This window comes from Gastrolobium bilobum, unplaced genomic scaffold (assembly GCF_033153095.1).
Source record: "Gastrolobium bilobum isolate Gb01-03AN ecotype WA unplaced genomic scaffold, APGP_CSIRO_Gbil_v1 utg2145, whole genome shotgun sequence".
NCBI lineage: Eukaryota > Viridiplantae > Streptophyta > Magnoliopsida > Fabales > Fabaceae > Gastrolobium > Gastrolobium bilobum.
Genome location: NW_026895759.1, coordinates 92,153 through 115,308, shown reverse-complemented (window position 1 = coordinate 115,308; position 23,156 = coordinate 92,153). Strand labels below are relative to the sequence as shown.

The window sequence follows — 23,156 nt, the reverse complement described above, 5'->3', positions numbered from 1 at the left end:
GGTCCACTATTTCAAGTGTAGAACATAACCTTAATTATAAAGATCCCCTTATTTTTCACGAGAACACACGATTCATCATTTACATGGGATAGTTAAATTAGTCCTTTTTTTTTAATTTCAATATAAGATACGCTGAATATTTAATTTTAGTAAATACTAAGAAATTTTCCTCTAAATGAGACAGTTTGTCCCAACTACCTCGTGACTGCAAAATTTAAGCAGAAAACAAGCTTAAGGAAAAAGAAATTCACAAAAGAAAAAGTGAGCCAAAATATGGAAGGCGAGATGAATGCTTCTCGTTGGCAAGTAGACAACCATAATCCTCCAACTTTCGAGGAGCAACCATAAATAGTATATTATATTACATCCTATTATTTTATAATTGACATAAATCATATAATTATATAAATAAACCCATATATGATATATGGATCTTTATAACCATATATTTTCCATTAACAAAAATATTTTATTGGATTATTTAATAATATTAACTTCTACCATGTCATCATAGCGGATATTACATTTCCACAATTTTCTCTCTCTATTTTGATCAGAAAAAGATAAATTACGCCAATTTATGCTTTAAATTAATAAATCTGTATAAGGAAAATAATAAATCCTGGGTAAAAGCTATTTAAAATTTAAATTCACAATATATATGATGATATGATAGTGGTTGGAATGCTATTATTCACTTGTAAACAATCTCCCGCGATTGAAGGTTGTTTTTGGTTTCTCTCTCTTTCTCTCGATTCGATCTCTCTTCGTCTCATCTCCACCGATTCTAGGGTTTCCATTCCGATAGTAATTGCTCCAATTTGATTTGGGGCCTTGGCGCTAGGGTTTCTGCGCTGCCAGATCCGTCTTCGGTTTTCCGGTTTCTTATTTCGGAAACCTTCCTTCGAACTTCAACATGTTTTGGCGCATGGCTGGTTTGTCTACCGCGTCTCCTGTGAGTTCCGCACTCTCATTCTTCTCTTCTTCGATGTTCTGTTATTACATATAAGTTCCTCGGCCAGTGATTCATGTGTTTCTTTGGTGGTTCCGGTTGTTTTCTTGACTGTGATTTGATTTTCCGTTTGGTTCTCGGGAAAATTTGACAATATGGAGAGCTATTGTCTTTTAATTTACTCTATATGGTGATCTCAGCGTCATTTTTCTCTCAATTTATTTATTCTAGAATCGGATATTTTTAACTGGTGCACGTATCTCCCTGCGTGATTATACAGTGATGCCTTTTGATATTTTGGCCAGTTTGTAGTTACTTTTACATCAAGTCTAGGACACTGGGATTATCTCCGTGCTTGAGAATTTTCAAAATCTTGATATGATTTAAAAAATATTCCATCAAGATCAATTAAGGGGACTAATGAGTACGTAAATGATCATTGGAGCGGGTGGAGGACTGAGGGTTTGTGTTATTTGTTGGTAGGTGAATGGCGCTAATGTTTACATGATCAATTTTAGTCACGATTTTCAGTGGGGTAAAGATAGGATAAAAACGAGGAGCTTCCGTTTAATGTCTATAACTTTTACTTTGGGAAAAATCTGTAGTCTTAAAATTTTACAACTGCATTTCCTTCGTGGTTCTTGTTTATAGTTGTGGGAGGACAATTGGTTGGGGAATATCTACACAGTTATTTGGTTGGAAAGAAATGCCCGCATTTTTGTATGGGGAATATCTACACAGTGCACGTATGTTGCTTGAGAGGTTTTTTTATCATCGATATACAAAGAGATTGGATGGCATTGTTTCGAGTGACTGTGGCTCAGTTCTTTTCAATTTCTAGTTAGGATGATGTCTTATCCTGTCAGATGTACTGTAATACCTTACCTCAGAATTTCTGAAAAGGCATTGGTGTCAGAACTCACAAGTACCTTAGGCATTTCTAACTTATTTTTTTATATTCCAAATATCATTTCTCTTCTCAGTAGTGTTGACTAATTTACGCCATCTTTCTTCCCTTACCTCCCCCTTGGATTTGTAAATTACACTACAGAATAATTTTTTTATTGTAAACTTAAGCTTATTAGAAAAAAGAGTGAAATCACATCTTTAAGGAGGATAAGATATCCCCCAAAATAGAAAAAAGAAAAGTATATTACAGAACAAAAATAGTAAAAAGTGGAGAATAGCTACCCAATTCGTATGCATACACGTGTGAGCATGTCCCTTGTGATAGTCCAATAGGACTTGAAACCACATTTTATTCTTGTTCTTGAAGGGAGATTGGGTTTTATTAGAGTTGGTTGACAGCTACATGTTTAAGTTACCTTCTACAGCTTTTGCAAATTTTTCTGGGTGTTAGTGTAGAAATGCAGAGTAGAGTTAGAGAAAGATAATTGAAAAATAGTGAGTAGAATCCAAGTTTGGACTTTCGTGGCAAATGGTGGTGGGATCAATTGTATATGTAACAGTAAGATTATAAGCTGTCTTATAACTTATGTTCCAACTATGTAAATGAATGCTTGTGAACAATACTAGTGCTCATGTGGTGGCGTGAGAAGAGGAAATACTCAATGTTTTAAGGCTATTTTGAATGGGGAAAGATTGGAAATTTTGCTTTAGGATATTGTGTATTATGTTTCCTTTTGCTGTGTTTGATTGCCAGATAAGAATGAGATATCTCATATTAGTATTTTTTGTATGGCAGGTAAATTGCATGTAAATTTTATTTTATAGCATTATATTTATTTGATATAATTTTTAAAATGAAATATTGATACTATTGGTTGATGGATTTTACTGTTTATTTGACGTATTATATTGCAGGTGGAGACCATTTTGGATAGGGAGAATTTTACTTTGGAGGAAATACTTGATGAGGATGAAATTATTCAAGAATGCAAAGCTCTTAATAGTCGCCTTATAAATTTGTAATGCCTCTTTTCTGCTATCACATATGTATTTCTTATTAGAAATTATTTTGGTGTTTTTTTTGTTGCTTTCCCTGCTCTTTTTTTTGTGTGTGTATATGCGCGCGCACGCGCAAAAACTATCCCTGTGAAGTGAATTACAATATTATTCATCAGACTAGCTTAAATACTAATTTATGAATTAATACTTTTGATGTCATAGTATTGTTAAGGGGTGAGAATGAAATCATTAAGTGACTTGCTTGAAATCACTAAAGCGAGCCCTTCTTTTAACAAATTTGGTTTTTGTTATAGGTTTGAGTTTCCATTTTGTTGACTTGGTATGTTAAAATGTAATACACCGGTTTATGTTTTGATAATCTGATTCAAAAACTTGATATTGTCTGCTGGGTTGTTGATAATGAATTAGAGATAATCCTCATTTTGCATGTTTAAATCCTAAAGATTGTGAAAAAAAAAAAAACTCACAGTAGAGATTACTAATTTAGTTGCTTTTGTCTACAGTCTACTCTGGTTCAGGAATGAGGAGATTAAAGGATGGGTAAAGAGTTGCCGCATGTAGTGTAACTCATACTAATGTAAAAAAGGGCAGCCCAGTGCACAAGGCTCCCACCATTGTTATTTGCAATTTTTTTTTGAAATAAATTTTTTATTATGAATACTGTTTTGAAAGTACAATTTTATTAAAAAATTGCTTTTAAAACATAATTATAATACAATATTTATAATTGGTATTCCTTCCGAAGTTTTAATAATGATGTTTTATTCTTTATTAATTGTAACTAAGGGGTTACCTCTTTAGTCTTGCTCCCAGTGTGATGTTAATTTCCTAAAGATGTAAATCAAATTGATTCTTATTATTTTTTTTCCTAAAATATTTTGTGGATGCATAGGTTGACGCTAAGTTTCTTCCTATTGATGTGGAAAATTATATTTTTTCAGGCTTAATTAAGTTTTTATTCCTTATAATTGTTTTGTTCCTTTAGTCTTTACATTATCAATTTATGCTTTTTAGTCTCCAATTTATCACTTACACACAAGTAAGATTTTCCATCGAAATTATTTCATTAAATAGTGATGTTTCACTTTGAAATTTTTTCCATGTAAGACTACTATAACACCCGGCCGCTTGCAAGATCAATGAATGTCCCCACAAACTAATACAAGACTTTTAAGCGTGCTTTGTCGTCACTCACACACTTCCTAGGAAACTTCCCAGGAGGTCACTCATCTCAGAATTGCTCTAAGTTAAGTACGCTTAACTATGAAGTTCTTCTGTTCCGGGCTACCAAAAAGTAGATGCATCTTGTTAGTATAGGTAGTACCAATTAATTCTTATAAGCTATCCCCAACTGTACAGTCCCATACTTGCACAGTCTCTGGAATCCCTTTTTTTCGGGTGTTGATTCGATTCACTCATGTATCCCAGCTGCAAGATTTGGCATGAACTGCTCATTGTTTTTGCCTCTTTTGTACCGGCGATTACTCCCTGCCCTTTCCAGCCCTTGGGATGTTACATGCCCACCAGTTTCTGCCTGGTTCGTCCTCGAACCACACCTTACTGGGAGAGAGGCCCTGCTCTGATACCACTTGAGACGCCCGACCGCTTGCAAGATCAATGACTGTCCCCACAAACTAATACGAGATTTTTAAGCGTGTTTTGTTCTCATTCACACACTTCTTGGGAAGTTTTCCGAGGAGGTAACCCATCCCAGAATTGCTCCAAGTTAAGCATGCTTAACTATGGAGTTCTTCCGTTCTGGCCTACTGAAAAGTAGATGCATTTTGTTAGTATAGGTAGTGCCAATTAATTCTTAAAAGTTATCCCAACTGTACAGTCCCATACCTGCACAGTCTTTGGAATTCCTTTCTTTCAGGTGTTGATTCGATTCATTCATGTACCCCCTCCCTCCAGCTGCAAGATTTGGCATGAGCCGCTCATTGTCCGTGCCTCTTTGCACTGGCGATCACTCCCTGCCCTTGCCAGCCCTTGGGATGTTACAACTATTGCATTGATAGCCGTTTGATGCATCAATATTTAACAAAGTTTCAATGTGACATCAATATTTAACAAATAACTTGGATGAAAAGTTGCTATAAGGACAACATCATATGTAATTGGTAAATTGATGGGCTAAAATGAACAAACTGAAAAAGTAAGGACTAATATGAACAGAGTGAAAACACAAGTAAGGATAACCTTAATTAAGCGTATTTTTTAACAGACATTCCCATTTCCTACTCTAGTTTTAGTAATTGTACTTCAGTCTTTATTAATTGTTAGTAAGGAAGGGTGAGGGTTGCTTCTTTGGTTTGGCTCCCATTATGACTTTGTTTTTTAAAGAGGTAAATAGAATTGCTTCATTCTTTTTTTCTAAAATATTTATAGATGCTTAATTTCTTAGGTGAACAAACCCCCCAATTGAAGTATGTAGTTGGTGTGTGTAAAGTTGTAATTTTTTATCTAGTAAACTCTGGAATATCTTATTCTGCTTCAAGGTTTTAAATTATATATTCCTTTGTCTTGGATACTGATAGCAGAGTTGTGTTTTGGATAAATTATTCCCTTATTGGTTCCATTCAACCATGGTCTTTTATTATTATATGATTGGCTAACTACACTAGTCTTTTAATTCTTTTGGCTCTTAATGCAGTTTTATGTTGTCTATTGCAGTTTGTCTGGAAGAGTACAGGTTGAACAATTGATACGATACATTGTAGAAGAAGCTCCTGAGGATGCTGAAAAGAAGCGAACTTTTAAGTAGGCTGCTCAAACTGGAGATTGACTTACGTTTTTGTTCAGATAGATATTTGCCGTGATACATCTTGTTGCTATTATTTTGTAACAGGTTTCCTTTTATTGCTTGTGAGGTATTTACCTGTGAAGTTGATACCATACTCAAAACTCTTATAGAGGATGAGGAAGTAAGAAATCATAACTTTTAAAACCTTTTTACCGGGCAATATTTTTTAGAAGATATGACTGAATTCTTTCTTGGCAGTTGATGAATTTGTTGTTCTCCTTTTTGGAGCCAAATCACTGCCATAGTAACCTACTAGCTGGATATTTTAGCAAGGTACTGATTTATTGAGCTTTGAAGTTTTTACTTATGCTGGAGAATTACTTTTGGTGTAGGAAGAATTGAGCTTCCCAAAAGTAAATCGGTTGCTTTATGACCCCAAAATTATTTGTGACTTAAAAACTAATCCTGGTTGAGTTTGGCCAATACTTCCTCTTTGAAATCTGAACTTAGCATTTTACTTAATTTTTTTCCTTCTCTTTTTACTTAATTTTTTTCCTTTTTTAAGTTCCTTCTACAAATAATCTTGGCCCTTGTATTTATTAAGTTCTTATGCTGCTAGGTAGCTGTGTGCCTGTTGTTACGCAAGACAGTTCCTTTCATGCAATATGTTCAAGTAAGTCAATAACGTCTTAGATTTTTTCATACAGAAACATAATTCTTACAATGGCATATGGTTATTATATTGAACTGTAGTGTGCAAGTATTATTGTAGAACATGATGTATTTTCTTTTAAATAATGCTAATTAGTTGGTATGACAAATATAATTTTTTCGTTAGTGTCCTCTTTTGAGAATGTATTGTAACATGATAGGATACTGACAAAAAAAACAGGTGCTGTATTATTGTTTTATTACTGTAAATCCCTCAAGTTTGTTACTGATTTTGTTATACGGAATCAGTAACAAATAGCGATTTGTATAACAAAATGTCCTCTCACACAATGTTGTTAAAATTGTGATTTTACCTAAAATCGAAGGGGGTAAAAAGATCGTAAATCGTAAAATCGACATGGATCGTAAGATCATAACTGTGCATATAAAATATTAAAAAATAATATTTATGCATATAAATATATGATTTAAGATTAACTTACAAAAGAAAAAAAAAGATAAAGATGATAACTGAAAATTCTCTCAAAATATAAAAGGATTTAAAAAAAATAAAAATAGAAAGAAGTAAGAAGAGAGAATAGGAGAGTTAAATGGGAAATAAAGAGACAACAAATGCATCAGGGAATGAAACCTACTAAAAGTCCCTCTCTTTTGAAATTTCAGTTTCCTCTTAAATTCTCTCTAATCTCTTTTTCTCACTCCAGACTTAAAACTCTACTTTTGAATGCTTTCTTCCTTCTCCAATTTTTCTCTCCTTTTGTCTCATGGCACAAAAGAACCCATACGAAGTTGGAGAAGGTTCTGCCTTTTTAAAATGAGTGGGTCTTACTGAAAGAGTTGCTCATTTTTCTTGGGTTGTCCAGCACGATCCCACCGTTTTTGTGGTTCTGCACGGCGATTCATAACGATCCTATTTAAAGATGATTTTGCATATGATTCAAATTGGTCATGAAGAAAAAATCGTGAAATCGGACGATCTTGCAATTTAGATCGCGATATTGACAACCTTGCTCTCACAGGTTGAGCGTAAAGGCCGTAACAACAGGGGCAGCTGCCACATGTTGAGTGGAGAAGGGAATCCTGATATGATATCAGAATTTTTTTTTTTTTTTGGGGTGGAGGAGAGAATATAAATGGTGAAGGAGGAGAGAGAAGGCAGGCAAGAATTGAGTGAGGAGCACAGGTTTGGGTGGGTTCAATTATTCTGTTCAGCTGCAGAATATCCATTGTTATCTTGTTTTTCTCTTCTGCATTTTAGTTTTAATAGAGGACTACCTCTGCTTGTAAGGAGCTTGGTCTCCCTATTTTTTATCCTAATTTTTAATTCTTTATCACAATACTATTGCATGAATTGGGAAGATATCAATTAGAATATGGTTATGATACCTGCCAGTTGTTGGTGTATGGTGGTTTGTTTAAAGAGGCTGACTTATCCTTCTCGTGGTAATGAATCAGAACATTTCAGTAGTTTCTCCGCTGCTCTCGTGCATATGACACCTATCTTCTGATATCTTCTCTTTTATTTTTTTTACTGGTGAGGCCTATTAGGTATAATCTTGCTACATGAAAAGGAATATAAAGTTTTTGTGTTTACTACCCCTGAGCCTTTTGAGTAAACTCAACCAAAATGACTTTCTTTTTAGCTAGTTTCCAAGATGATCAGTTCCCTCGTAGTCTTGACATTTGCCTTCACAAAGAAAGCTAACCAATTAAAGCCTCTAAATAATACCCTTTGCAACACATTAAGGCATTGTGAGAAGCAATAGTTGTTTTCCTTCTCATTTCATTGGTATTGGAAAAATGTTAGTGCTTCTTCTTAGAGTGTATGTACATTGTTCAGAAAATATTGTGAGCTATTTTTAGGGTGTTGGTTCAGAGAGAGATTTTGTATCCTTTTAAAATGGGTATTATAATGAGGCTTGTATTTAATTACGGGCCTTTTGACCCAACATGTGACCCTACAAGGACTTTTCTAGGGTATGCGTGGTGGAAGTTGAGGAACCTGGCTGATAATGTTTATGGATTGAGCATTGAGTGACTAATCATTGTAATCTTCATTGATCATAGTGAATTTCTCTCTATATGGCCTGTGGATGTAGGCCTATAGTTCATTGTAGGTTGAACCATGTTAAATTGTATCTATTTCTCTTCTCCGGTTTTTTTGTTTATGCACTTAGTTACATCAAATCTTACTGGAGTGGATAACTGTCAAGTGTATTTAGTGGGTATATGACATGTCTTGGAGACAGCATTGGAAAGCACTGAAATGGATTCTTTGGTAGATATACTACTAATGCTGGTTTGATGTTTTCTAGAGCTGAGATGAAGCACACAGATCTTGGCTACGTGCACTACAATTTTCAGGCGAATTGGATGGTGGGGGAGGTCTCTAGCTTGTTATCTAATTACTCTTGCTGGCAGTGTTTTTAGTTGGAAGGCAACCTTGCAAGCTAAAATTGTGTTGTCTACCAGAGGTGGCAATGAAGGCTGTGTGGTTGCCTTGTCTAATGATTGATTTTTTGTTGTTGCAGGAAAAGACAGTAGTGTTTTGTGACAGTCCAAGTGCTTTACATTTGACAAAGAATTAGATGTATCATGAGAGGACCAAGCATGTTGATGTTAGACATCACTTTGTTTGAATTATTGTTATGTGGGGGACTATTGTAGAAGATTTCTACTCATGATAAGAACCCAGTAGATATGATGATCAAAGCTTTCCCTGCTAGCAAGTTTAGGCATTGCTTGGACTTGGTTGGAATATGTTGTGGTACCTAGTAGTGCCTTTCAAGGGCAAATAGTGGGATTGGGAGTCCTGAGGGGATTCATTGTTGATGATGATGAGAATACAAGTGAATGGGAAGAATGATTATAATTGTCTTTTACTTTGTTTTGAGCTTTGACTTGTCTCGTGACCTGACCTGGCAAGCTAGCATTGCAACCTGACACTGAATTTTCAAGTAACTTATGTGGTGGATGCAGGGGACCTATATGTGTGTGTAACATAAATTCAGTAATTAGGTCAGCAGAGTGTTGTGAAATTTCTTTCACAAGTGAGCGTTTGGGTGTATTGAAATTAGGGTTTGAGTGCTGAGTACACATTGTAATCTTCGTCGATATTTAGTCAATTTTCTCTTTCTTTTGCTTGTTGATGTTCGGCTATGCTTTACTGTAGGTTGAACCAAGTTAAATAACATGTTTATTTCTCATCTCTTTGTTCTCCATACCACTCATGTTATAAAAGTTTGAATAGATGTCAAAGCTTGTGAACTTGAAAAATATGCTACATATTTTCCTCACTCTTGCTCTGGCTTTTATAATAGCGCAAAACTAAAGCAAAAGGTGTGATGTGTGAATTTAAAGAATACCCAATAGATTGTCCTCCTCTTGCATAGCACAGCAAAAGCAAAAGGTGTGAGGCATGTGTTAAGTGTGGATATTGAAGGAAGCTAATTGACGGAACAATTGGAAGAACGTTTTCTAATGTTCTACATTCTACTAATGGATTGACTGCTTATTTTCATTGCTGCATTATACTTACATTGAGTTGCAATTATCAGTTTGGCTGATATATTGTCCTTTTTTTTATCCAGGCTCACCAGGAAATTGTGAAGAAACTGGTTGAGTTGATTGGAATTACATCTATCATGGAGGTTGGTTTTTGGTAACATCTGTTTCTTGTTTTAATGCTGCACTCCCTGGTTAAGCTTTCTCTTCAGGTTGCTGTATGTTCAAAGTGTTTTGTTTTACTTGTATTTGTTCCTGATACACATGCATTGGAATTAATATTTTTAAATCTTATAAAATCATTTACTTTCATTGGTGACTGAATTTCTGTTCCTCTTTATATTCTGTTCGTGTGTGTGTGTTTGTAATTTTAGTGGTAATTTTTCTCTTTTAAAAACCAGGTTTTGATACGCTTGATTGGTGCCGATGAGCATATGTATGTAAACCATGTGGATGCAATGCAGTGGATTGAAGACACTGATGTGCTTGAGATGATTGTTGACAAGTTCAGTTCTTCAGTAAGTAGTATCAGTTTAATAAAATTCCTACAGGAGGATTGGGATATGTTTATATTTTAAATTCAAAAGATGTGTTACTGGATTTGGATGGAAAAAAGTAATATTTTTAAGTTGATTTATGATGCCAACAAGTAGATTACACATGTGAATATTTATGCATTGATACTATATAATTTTCTATGCTCAAATGGAACATATAATCATTAAGGACGTTTCAGTTGCCACTGCCTTTTTCAATAGTTCATACTTTATAATAATAAATAACGGTACCCTTTTGGACTTATTTATGGAGTGACACTGTTATACCATCATCATGTTTTTCTTCAATTGAGGTATAAATGATGGTTTTGATAGTCTTCTAGGAAGCATGAATGGATAAATGGTGTAAGGATAATATATATAACCATATTCTCCATATTAAGAAGTTCAGCATATACATTCACATTGTCTGTACATTCCTTTGGTGTGGCTTTTACAGGATTCTCCAGAAGTGCATGCTAATGCAGCAGAAACACTCTGTGCCATTACACGATTTGCTCCGGCAGGTCTTACTGCCAAAATCTCCAGCCCAAGGTAAACTTGTTCCAAAATATATATATATATATATATATATATATATTTTGTGTTATGAATGCAAGGATGGGTAAGATATAAAATGAAGATATTCGATGAAATGTAAGAGTAGTTCCGGTGGCTAAAAAGATGAGAGAATATAGATTGAGATGGTTTGGGCATATTATTTGAAGATCCGTAGATGCTCCTGTAAAAGCATAAGTTTGTTTTCAAGAGCATGACACAATGAGAGGACGATGTTGGCCGAAACTTGAGGGAAAGTAGTAAAACAAAATTTAATGGAATAAGAAATAAATTAATTTATAGAGTATAGTGTGCCTTAGGATGGAGTGGATGAAAGCTCTTAGTATTGTGGAGGGATAGTGCAATTGTCTTTGTTAGTCTTTTTTCCCTATATTTATCTTCCTCTTTAATTTACTTTTCCCCTGTTTATTTTTTAATATTTAATATTTTATTCATTATTATTATATATATATTTTTGCTTTATTCCCTCAATCTTTTCTTGCTTTTATTTGGTTTCATCTGACCGTCGATCCTAACTATTTTGGGATAAATGTGATGTTGTTGATGTGTTGTGGATGCAAGCCTACATTAGTTTTTAATGACTTGAAGTTGATGCATCATTTTCTTCTTTGATTAATATCTTATATCTTCTACTTGCAGCTTTATAGGTAGATTATTTCGTCATGCTCTGGAAGACTCTCGGCCAAAATCTGTTCTTGTCAACTCTTTATCTGTATGCATATCTTTGTTAGACCCCAAGAGACTTACTTTTGGAGCCTATCATACATATAACCGCCAAATGGCTAATGGATCCACTGTAACTGCTAATCCTGAGACTGTTGAAGGCATGCTAGAAAGCGTGGGTAAGACAAGACTTCATCATTGCCTTCGAACAACCTATTATTTCCCAGTCTCAAATTAGATATAAACTTCTATATGATTTTGTTAGTATTGTAATGTATGAGCTCTATATAGTGTTTTTAATTGACCACCATAGCAGCAAGTTTCCATTTTGTACATTGCTGCTTAGGACTATCTTTGCAATGTAATATGCCTTCTAGAGTTGGAGTTGACTCTGATATATATGCAGACAATGGTGATTAATATTTGAGTGGCTTGACATTATGTTCTGGGGGGAATAATTTGTCTACATACATGATACATGTACAAAATGCAATTCATCTTGCATCTTCATATGCATCTTTTTGTTTCCTTCCTACGATTGCTTCATTGCATCCCCCTTCCCCGCCTCTATGAAAATCATTCTTTTAAATTAGATTGGAAACATGCCACTAAAAAGCTTTTACTCACTTCTAACTTGTAAAATTCATGTTATATTACATCTTAAATTACATTACATCTTGACACCATGTGTCTGTATGCATGCTTGTTCTGTTTTTTGTAATTTTATTGCGACTGTTTTTGTTAGAAATAGTACTGTACTATATTATTATAATTTTATTATTCTAGTTGAGCTTAGCTCATTAGGTCATTTAACCTCTTTAAATAGAGGACTCTTGTACAGTTTTACATACAGTTGAATACAATACATTCATACTTTCAAGTTGGTACCAGAGCTTGTGTTCTGGGAAACCTTGCTTTCGCAAAAAAACCTTATCCTGCCGTGCATCATACTGGCAACCCTCTTTTCACACCTAACCCTTTAGTTAGTCACCAATTGCTTGTTCTCAACCTCGGATCATCAGAAAAACCATCGTCAGCCTCCGTTCATCGTCGGAAACCACCATCCTCTACTATTCACCACTGCCGGAGCATTTTTCCGGCCAACAACCACGCGACCAGGAGCGGCTCAAGGAGGCGACCTCGTCTGTGCAAGTCGCGTGGTCATCAGAGCAACCATACGCCGGTGGAATCTTCCGGCGGCTGAGTCACTTGTCCGGCGCGAGCCACCGTCCGACCACCGTTCCGGGCCGGATACCACCGTCTTGCTCGCCTTCTCGTCCTCTTTCCAGATCTGGTCTACGTTTCGTTGGGGGTCCCATCCGTTACGAAGATATCGGCGAAAACCCGCTGTTTGGACATCTTTTTGCAATGTTTTTGCGCGATTTCTTGCTTTCTTGTAGTTCCTTGCTATTTTCTGCTCATCTCTTTTATTTTTGTGATGGAGAGCTCAAGTAATACTCTCAAAAACACTACAAGCATCATCTCCAATACTACCTCATCCATTACAACGATGAAACTGACCGGATCTGTTACTTACAAGACCTGATCTACCTCTGTTAAGATCTGGTTTACTGGTCAGGGACACGGGAAATATCTCACGATCAAGTCTGCTGATATTCCAAAGGATCAGATTTCTGAATGGGAAAAGATTGATGCCTAACTGCTGAGTATCCTTTGGCAATCCATTGATCCTGCAGTTATAGACATTTTCATCTCCTTTGAGACCTACTATGACGTATGGGAGGAAGCCAAAAACCTTTACACCAATGACATTCAGCAGCTTTATTCCATTGTTTCTCAGATAATGGAATTGCGCAAATCACCGGATGCTCGAATGGAGACTTATATTGGTAAGATTCGTTCTTTGATGCAAGAATTCTTAGCTATGTTACCTCATGCTGCAGATGCCTCTGCGTACAAGATGCAGGTGGAGCGTTTCTTTTTGGTCGTAACCCTTTGCGGCCTTTCAGAGGAGTTAGAAAGTGTTCGTGAGAATATTCTAACTAGGGGTGACAATATGGGTTGAGCCCGACGGGTCAACCTGTCAAAACGGGGCGGGTTGGGTTGAGGTTTTCAACCCACCAACCCACCTCAACCCGCCCCGCCTAGAAGTGGGTCAAAACGGGTTCAACCCGCCGGGTTATAATTTTATTTTTTCTTTTTACAATTAGGTAGTATTTCATTAGTCCTTAAATTTTTGTGATATCCATTTTTTTTTTGTACTCCCTAAAAAAAATAAAGAATAACAATTTTATTTATGACAAATGTTATTTATATATAAATTCTTAAAGAATGTTTGACAAATATTAATATACATTTAAGATTGAGACTAAAAAAATATAGAGAAGTGTGAAATAAAATAAAATAATATTAGAAAAATTCATAAAATATAATTTATTTTTGAATTCTAATTAATTTTTTTTAATTGGCGGGTTGGTGGGTTGACCCGCCAACCCACCATAAAACGGGGTGAGTTCATTTTTCCAACCCATATTTTTTGGCGGGTCAACCCGCCCCGCCCCGTTTTTGGCGGGTTGGTGGCGGGTCAGGGTGGGTCGGAGCGGGTCAACCCAAATTGCCATCCCTAATTCTAACCAGTGCTTAGACTCCTAGTCTGTGTCAGGCATCGATTCAATTGCGTTCTTTTCTCGTGCCAATGATTCCAATTGGAACAGTGCTCGCGGACGTGGCCGTGGATAGGGTGGCCGCGTACGGAGCCCTCATTGCAATTATTGCCAAAACCTTGGGACATTTTAAAGAACGTTGCTATTGGAAATACCTTTACTTGAAGCCACCAACTTCCAACTTTGCTCAGACTGATGCTACACCACCTTCTACTAGATTAGTAACTCTTTCGAGTGCCGACTATGAGACACTTCTGAGGAAGGTTTCTTCCCATCCTCCTACTCAAGACACTGGTAATCATTGCTTGTCTTTCTCAATCATCTGTTGGACCCTGGATAATAGACTCAGGTGCTACTAATCACCTTTGTGGTAATAAGGATTTCTTTACTTCATTTTCTTATTCTAATAATCTACCTTCTGTTACTCTTGCTGATGGCACTAGGGCCCCTGCTCGTGGAATTGGGCAACCCAACCCAACTCATTGTGACTCTCATTGGGATGCAGTTATCAGGATTCTCCGATATATCAAGAGCACCGGGAAGAGGTTTATTATACACTAATAATGGGAATGCAGAGGTGTCTAGCTATTCAGATGCTGACTGGGCAGGTTCGCCTTCAGACAGACGATCCACCTCGGGGTATTGTGTTCTCCTTGAGGAAATTTGATCTCTTGGAAGAGTAAGAAACAAACGGTGGTCGTCAGGTTAAGTGCAGAGGCAGAATATCTGGCAATGGGAAATGCAACCTGTGAGCTCATCTAGCTAAAACAATTGGTTAAGAAATTACATCTCTGTGATCAACGACCCATGAAACTCATTTGTGACAATCAAGCGCATTGCACATATCCTCTAACCTAGTCTTTCATGAGAGGACCAAACATATAGAAATTGATTGTCACTTTGTTAGAGAGAAGATTCAATCAGGAGAGATCGAGACAACATTTGTCAATTCCAGTGATCAACTTGCAGATGTTTTCACCAAGGTTCTTACAGGTCCTCGAATAAATTATATATGTAACAAGATGAGATCTTATGATATATACACACCAGCTTGAGGGGGAGTGTTAGAAATAATATTGTATTTTATTTTATTTTTATTCTAGAAGGTTATTTGGTAAGCCCATTAGGTCAATTAATCTCTTTAAATAGAGGACTCTTGTACAGTTTTACATACAGTTGAATACAATATATTCATACTTTCAAGTGTTTTTATGGGAGAAAATAAACGCTGATCTTACTCTTATTCTGCAGGTGATCTACTCAAACTTTTAGATATTTCTTCTGCTGAAAATACCTTGCTAACTACTTTTGGCAAGTTACAACCACCTCTTGGAAAACATCGTTTAAAGGTAATTTAATTATTCAGACTTATTGCATTTGACTATTTTAATCTGTTGGTAATTGGTAGTTGAGTATTAACATTTTCTGTCATAATACCTTTAAAATTGCCTTTTTAATATGTTTGTGGTAAATGATTTCTGAAGATGTTGAAAAGTAATATTGCCGCTTTGCCACGGTATTAACTGTGAACATATGTTCTTTTAGGTTGTAGAGTTTATATCAGTCTTAGTAACTGCTGGTAGTGACGCTGCTGAGAAGAAATTGATTGATCTTGGAGCAGTACAAAGAATTATACACTTGTTCTTTGAGTAAGTTTAGCAATTTTGTCATCTTGTGCTACAGTCATTTGATCTCATTGTTTATGCACTGTTTGAATGTTATAGGTACCCATACAATAACTTTCTGCATCACCATGTGGAAACTATTATAATATCATGCTTGGAGAGCAAGAATTCTTCTCTTCTGGAACATCTTCTCCTTGATTGTGATTTTGTTGGGAAAATTATTCAAGCAGAAAAGCATTTTACATTGGAAGCTGATACAAACAAGGTACATGATCTCTTTTCTTTCTCCTTGAAATTATTTTATATCATAATGAATGAATTTGTCATGTTTGTCTGCATTTTGATACAACTTTTACGGAACTCAGATGAATATATGTTTTAACATTTCAATTTGTTCTTGCAAATATTCATGCAGCCAACAATACCTGCTGAGGGTAAATCGCAGCCTAGGATAGGAAGCATAGGACACTTAACCCGTTTATCTAACAAACTTGTCCAGTTAGGGAATAACAACAGTGTTATTCAGGAACATCTGCAGGTCCGTTACTATGTCCCTAGCAATTTCTGTGGTAGGATTTTTGAGTGGTTAAACTTGTATTGGTATACTGTTTGGTATCTGTTAAACAATTCTCTTTCTTTTCCCAGCAAGTAATTACCTGCTGTTTTAATATTTAATGACAAAATGATTGTTAAAAGTTAACTACATAATCTTGAAGTTCATTTTCAAACTTTTTAAATTGACAGGGAAATAGTGAATGGACAGATTGGTACATGAATGTTCTATCAAACCGAAATGCTGTGGAAAATGTCTATCAATGGGCGTGTGGGTATGTTGTATTTCTTAACTGACATTTCTTTCTACTCCGTGGTTGATCTGCGTGCACCATCTGAATGAGCTGAAAATTTAAAATTAGCAGTTCCTTCTGAATGTCATCACACATTTTAGAAATCCATCTCCAGAGATTTTACTCCAGAGTGAAAACCTATCCTCTTCTCTTAAGCCATAAACTTTAACATTATAGCAACTGATAGAATCTCCAAAGTATAATGTGCTTTGACCTTCTTTAATAAGCACAAAATTTTCTATTTGGGGAATATACCATCACTAACTGAACCGAAAGAACATTGAGCTCTGGAATATATAATAGTGGGTAACAGAGGGATGCATGAATTCTCAAGTAAATTTTGTGTGTGTCCTTCTATTAAGATAAGGTTATCTTTTTAGGTTTCCACCAAAGGGTTTTTTAGGGGATTTCTGAAATGTTGAACCTATGTTCTTTTTGTCTTCTGTTTTGTTCTTTTGTTCTGTTGTGGGATGATTCCTTCATTTTGTACTTTTCTCTTCTAATAAAGCCTTCGATATCTAAAATAAGATACGAACTGAGGATTGATATATTGTTTCCTTGTCCTTACAGAAATAACATTGACTAGCCATCGTGATCTTTGCTAATGAAGTTATTGATACAAGAGCCTTTACTTTGTGACCATGATGCAGGACAAATGGGGGTCAACTATAATTGTATATTAATTTTAATTTTATGGTAATGATGATAGAATTAAAGTTTAATTTTAAGATAATTCTAAGATAACTATAAAAGGCCTGCTATGTGTAGATATTGCCAAGCCCTTTCCTTGTTTTGTAGAAAAACCAGAATTTCTATATATTATTCTAGAACAATACCTAGTCCTTACTTTGAATCCCTTTTGCACTTCTGTACTGCGTTAAGTGGCACCAGTGCCAAATTCAAGTAATATCAATCATGCATGACAGAGGATAATTGAAAGAGTTATGGTTTATGCTTTTCAGATTTGTCATGTGAAATACATGTTTTGAAGCAACAGGAGCTTGACCATGATCTTGATTTCTGTTATTGAAATTTTTTCTTATTATTGTCGGGGTTATGATATTTTGAATCAGCTTCAGCGTGGGCTATACCTCTTTAATGGGCATCTTCTGTATGGTCATAACAGGTAGTTTTGTGTATGTTCTGAGAGACCTACCTGACGATTCTAAATTAATTGATTGTTGCAGGAGACCAACAGCATTGCATGACCGAACTAGGGACAGCGATGAGGATGATTACCAAGATCGGGATTATGATGTTGCAACCTTAGCAAATAACTTAAGTCAGGCCTTCCGTTATGGCATTTATAATAATGAAGACATTGAAGAGGTATAGTCATTTTTTTGGGAGCACCTGTTTGTCTACTGGCGTATGTGCATATCATAGTGTCATTTTTGACAGGTCTGAACAGAAAAACAGAAACATCTGGAAATTTTCATTGAGATTTATTGAAAGATTATTTTATCATCCTTGGTGGGAATTGATACTTGATGTGTGTTATTGTTGCTGACTGTAAAGACTTTTAAAGTAGTTTTTCTTCATAATGGCCAGAAGCATAGTGATTCAAATTGCACAATTTGATACCATTTACCAAGCCAAAACCATTTGTATCATGTGATGAATTGGAAATGCTTTTGCATCGTGCGATCCATACATGAATCGATGCGATTCTGTATCACCGATATGAATAGCACGATTCAATGATTTATAATTTTTTTTCGTTTCTGTTTTGCTTTTCTTTCATCAATTTTCATAAAATAAATTGAAAAGCCAAATAAGTTTAAATTTGTTAAATTGAAAGGAATATCATTAAATGCATCCTATTTGATTATTTAATTGCCTTATTTCCATTCTTCTGAAACAGGGACCTCACACAATCACTCACTCACTTTATGCCTCCAATTTGGCTATTCCATTGCTTTGTTTTTATTCTTCATAAACAATGGCTTCAATAGACACTTGCCCATTCTATATGCACCTAGTTTGGCTATACCATTGCTCTATTTTCAGTCTTCTGAACCATAAGCTTCATGCAGTCACTTATGTGACTCAGTTATGCCTTATGACGTGATTTTTTTTTTTTGAGACTTATGGTTAAGTTCTTTTGTCAATTCCTAGTTCCTAGTCTAAAGTTACTACATTGAGAATGATGTACATCGAGCTATTTTTCATTTCTTTGAATAGTACGATTTGATATGATCTATGATTCGTAATTCAAAAATTAACTTAGCTATTCACGATTTGAATTGTGATTTGATAACCTTAGCCAGAAGTATACAAAATACCTGTAAAGATGATTTGTGTGGAGTGTCATATTAGAAGATTTAACTGAAAATTTAATGGCTTTCTTCTGGATTCAAGAAGACCTAAAAAAGTAATATCTGATATTTTCTGTTAGGTAGTTAACACCACCTATGTGAGAAAGTGATTTTCAACAGTAATATCGTCTCCATCCTAAGAAGATCAGAGTAGAGTGAAAAGTACATAGATTTACCAGCATTTTTGGAATTTGCTTGACTTTCAGGAGCTTTTATAGGAGTTAATACTGTATGTTCTGTAATTATGTAACACCAGCTGCTACTTTTTGTGCCAAATTGCTGATGTAAATTTTGTCCCAAATGGTCAATTCGTTCTTTTTGCGCATTTTACTTAGTAGCTTGGTTAACTCTTTCTTAGTGGTTAAGTGTTACTTTCCTAATCATTCATGACTATTTATTTTATTATAGAAAGATAAACTCTTGATGGATTATGTCAATTTTAGTACTTTTTTATTATGGTCCTGTTTTATTTATGGTTGGTTTGATATTATCGCTTTTCATGATTTTGGGTCATTGGTTGATTGCTGATTTCAGGTTCACGGCTCTCTTGAACGAGATGATGAGGTATACTTTTATTTTCCTCTGAAGTGTCATCTGTGGTCTTGGAGATGGATTGAAATGAATGTAAAATTGAATCTGTGGAAGCTAATAATCCGGACAAGTTTTCTTATTAATCAAATTGGTCTAAATGGAAAGAGTAATCTGAATTGCTTACAAGTTTTTCTTCATTAGTATATTAGGTGGGTTCACCTCACTAGTACATTGTACATACATTATCTTGCCATTAATTTGTAATGTTATAGTCTCCATATCTTTTGAAATCAGCTAAGACCTTGCTTCTTTTAGATGCTTACAAAATTTGGGAGATTCTTCAATTATTATGAAGATTCTAATATAACTTATTCTCAAGTGAGTTAGGGGAATTGAAGATTTTTATTTTTTTCATATGAACTAATTTGGTTGAATACTTTTTTTTGCACTTCATATAATATTAACCTATTTGAAGCTTAGGTTGCCAACTGAGTCATACTCATTGTTGTTAAAACGTCATTCCAACACGTAGAAACGTCCGTTTCTACTTTTTTTGGTCTAAAAACGTGTCAGAACGATGGTTGAAACAGAATTTGTGTTGAAACGCCGAGTTCACTTGGTTGACTCGATGAGTTTACTGAGTTGACTCAGTACTGAAAAAATAAATAAAAAAAGTGGAGGGTGTTTTTGTGCAAAACAAAATTAAGGCATTGTAGAGGTAATAGCTGTATCTCTGGAGCGCAATCTTGGGGTCATTGGCAAGCTTGAAATCGAGATCGAAGCCCCGAGATTGTAGAGACTTGAAGAAGAGAGAGTGAGAGGATTTGACGGCGAAATCATCGAGCAAAATGAGGACTCGCCAATCTGAGTTTGTCTATCGAGAGAGAAGGAGCTGCAGAGTAGAGGAATGAGGGTGAGGAACACCAATATGAGCTTGCACATTTGGGAACACTAACACCTCACTACTGCGACTTGATGTGTGTGTATATGTTTCACAAAGTCTACTCTAAAGTCTTCATCTGCGACCTTATTTCTTAATAAGGTGGCAAAACAGGTCGCCCCGCCCCGACCCACCGCCAACTCGCCAAAAACAGGTTGACCCACCCCGTCCCGCCTCTTGAACGTGGGTTGCAAAGCCCAACCCACCCCGTTTTATGGTGGGTTGGCGGGTCAAACCGCCTAAATAATTAAGAATTAAAAATAAATTATATTTTATGAATTTTATAATATTACTTATTTTCATTTTACACTTCCTTTAGTTTTTTTTCCAATCTCAAGCCTAAATGTATGTAAATATTTAGTCAGACATTCTTTAGAAACTTATTTTTGCCTCCATATATGGATAACCTTTGTCATAAATAAAGTTTTTCTTCTTTATTTTTTCTAGGGGAGTACTAAGATAAAAAAAATTGGATATTGCAAAAGCTTAGTGACAAATAAAATACTACCTTATAGTTAAAAAAAAAAAAAAAAAGACCCGGCGGGCCATCCGGCCGTCAATCCGTTTTGATGGTTTATCTACGTTTTAACAACATTGGTCATACCTTGTGGTCTGATGGTGCTTTCATCTAAGTCTGCAGTCAGAGCATATATTCTCATGTTTATCTTGTCTTTTTTTTTATGGTGATTTATCATGATTTCTTTTGTTTGAGATTTGATTTATGATAGAAATATGATATAAAACCATTAATTTGGTCTTCACCTAATAGTGTAAGCTTTTGGGTTGAAATGATTCTTTATAATAATCATACAAAATATCTGATATAAATTGTATATGGCAGGATGTCTATTTTGATGATGAATCTGCAGAAGTTGTTATATCTTCTTTGCGGTTGGGAGATGACCATGAAAGGTAAATCGTGTGCCTTTGCTGATCATTTATGTGTTGGTTTTCTACTTCAGATGTCATGCCTGGTATCTTTTATAATGTATTTATACATTTTTTCCACATACACCTTATATTTTTTCTTGGCAAGTGCAGTGGGTCTCTCTTCACAAATTCCAACTGGTTTGCTTTTGAGGAGGATAGAGATAGAGTAGCCAATGAACGCTCAACTGGCTCCCTCGCGTCTCCATCACCCAATGTTGAGGAGGGTGCTATCAATACCAGTGGAGATGATAATGTTATTGCTGGTGAAGATGAGGACTTAGCTGACACTGCAACATCTTCTCCAGAAGCAGGACCAAAATTAGAACATGGTGGAACGGATAAACCAGTCGAGTGGGTTGAATGGAGGGAATCTTCAGATGCCATTGACCCTTCTGATGTTCTTCCCAATGGAGAACTTGAGACGCAATCGGGGAACAATAATGCAGCTGAGTCATTATCTCCGTCATCCAGTGTTGCATTGACAAAGGATGAACACGTAGCTGCTGAACCATCAGCATCTGTCAATGAGAACCCAAGCACTGAAAACACTCAGCCAACTGAAACAGGAAGTGAAAATCCAAGTTCATCTTCTGCGGATGCAGCATTGGCTGAAGTTGGAGACAGTAAAAAGGACACAACAGACGATGAAAAAGTAGTCGAGCATATGAGTAGCTAATGTAAATTCCTGTGAATTGGCTTTGGGTGGCTAACTACGCAATGTTAACCAGGTGGGAAGATACGTCCTGGAGTCTGGCTGGGCAAGAGTATTTAGGACCTCTGTTCGCGCTGTTTTATTTTTATTAGGAATATTGATTTTTTTATTCTCACCTACTTCTGAAGCTAGAAATTCTGTGTTTGATGAGGCTTTAGCTCATGCTGTTAGGTGCTACTGAGTTCTACACCTGTTCATATCAATATTTAGTTTGCCCAATTAGGAGCTGCTGAGTTTTCACCTTTTTCATGTTTAACTGTTCATATAATACGTCACTTCGTTGCAAGTGTTTCGGTATTGAAATGAGTTCGTTGACTGACTTGTTCATTCTCTCAAAGTAACCCCATATGATTTTTTTATAGGAAATTCCTAACCCAAGTGGTTAACTCTAGCTCGGGTCTCGTGGATGTTTACCATTGCGAAGCTTGGTGAGATTGTTGATATGGACCTGCACTTCCGAATGCGTGCTGAAATGAGAAAGAGAAGAAAAAAATGGAGGGGGTGCTTTGTAATTGAGTTCCCAGATGAATAAGATTCATTACAGTTGTAATATACTTTGATCTTCGTGTTCTGAAACTTGTACTGACTTGCTCCAGTATATGGTATAAGTTTCTTCCAAATCAACTTGAGATGACTATCTAATAAGATTTAACGAGTTACGCCGAATTGCGATGCACTGGCCTTTTTAAAGAGCAGCTATCTAATAAGATTGTAATATTGCTCTGAATATGAAATTGCTGCTGTTCCCCTTTGACGTCTAATGACTATGAATGAACGAATCAAAAGTTCCTTAAGATTTATAATTTTAATTTTGGTAAATGAGATTTACAGTAAATGAGATTTATAATTTTGGTAATTTTAGTCTTGTAACTTAAAATTAACCCGAGCTTTTGTAAAAGCATGGTAAATTCATTATTGATTATAGTATGACAGAGATTTTAGTGTTGTACGTCAGCCCAATTTTGTATTCAAAGTCAATTAAATGATAAAAAATAAAATCATTTTATAACCCAAGAAAGACATGAAAATAATTACTATAAAGGAATTCTTGTA

General features: G+C 35.6%; 1 protein-coding gene across 1 annotated transcript; it reads left to right on the top strand.

Moving 5' to 3' along the window:
• Positions 1-708: 708 nt before the first annotated feature.
• LOC133295674 (uncharacterized) lies at positions 709-22,795 on the top strand. Its single transcript, XM_061494518.1, has 19 exons — positions 709-955; positions 2,777-2,880; positions 5,555-5,641; positions 5,730-5,805; positions 5,883-5,957; positions 6,244-6,297; positions 9,887-9,946; positions 10,202-10,318; positions 10,797-10,891; positions 11,555-11,757; positions 15,454-15,551; positions 15,748-15,851; positions 15,927-16,092; positions 16,243-16,365; positions 16,572-16,654; positions 17,860-18,001; positions 19,525-19,554; positions 21,303-21,373; positions 21,503-22,795. The coding sequence occupies exons 1-19, from the start codon at positions 917-919 to the stop codon at positions 22,065-22,067; spliced, it is 2,292 nt and encodes a 763-aa protein (XP_061350502.1). The 5' UTR covers positions 709-916; the 3' UTR covers positions 22,068-22,795.
• The last annotated feature ends 361 nt before the right edge of the window (positions 22,796-23,156 follow it).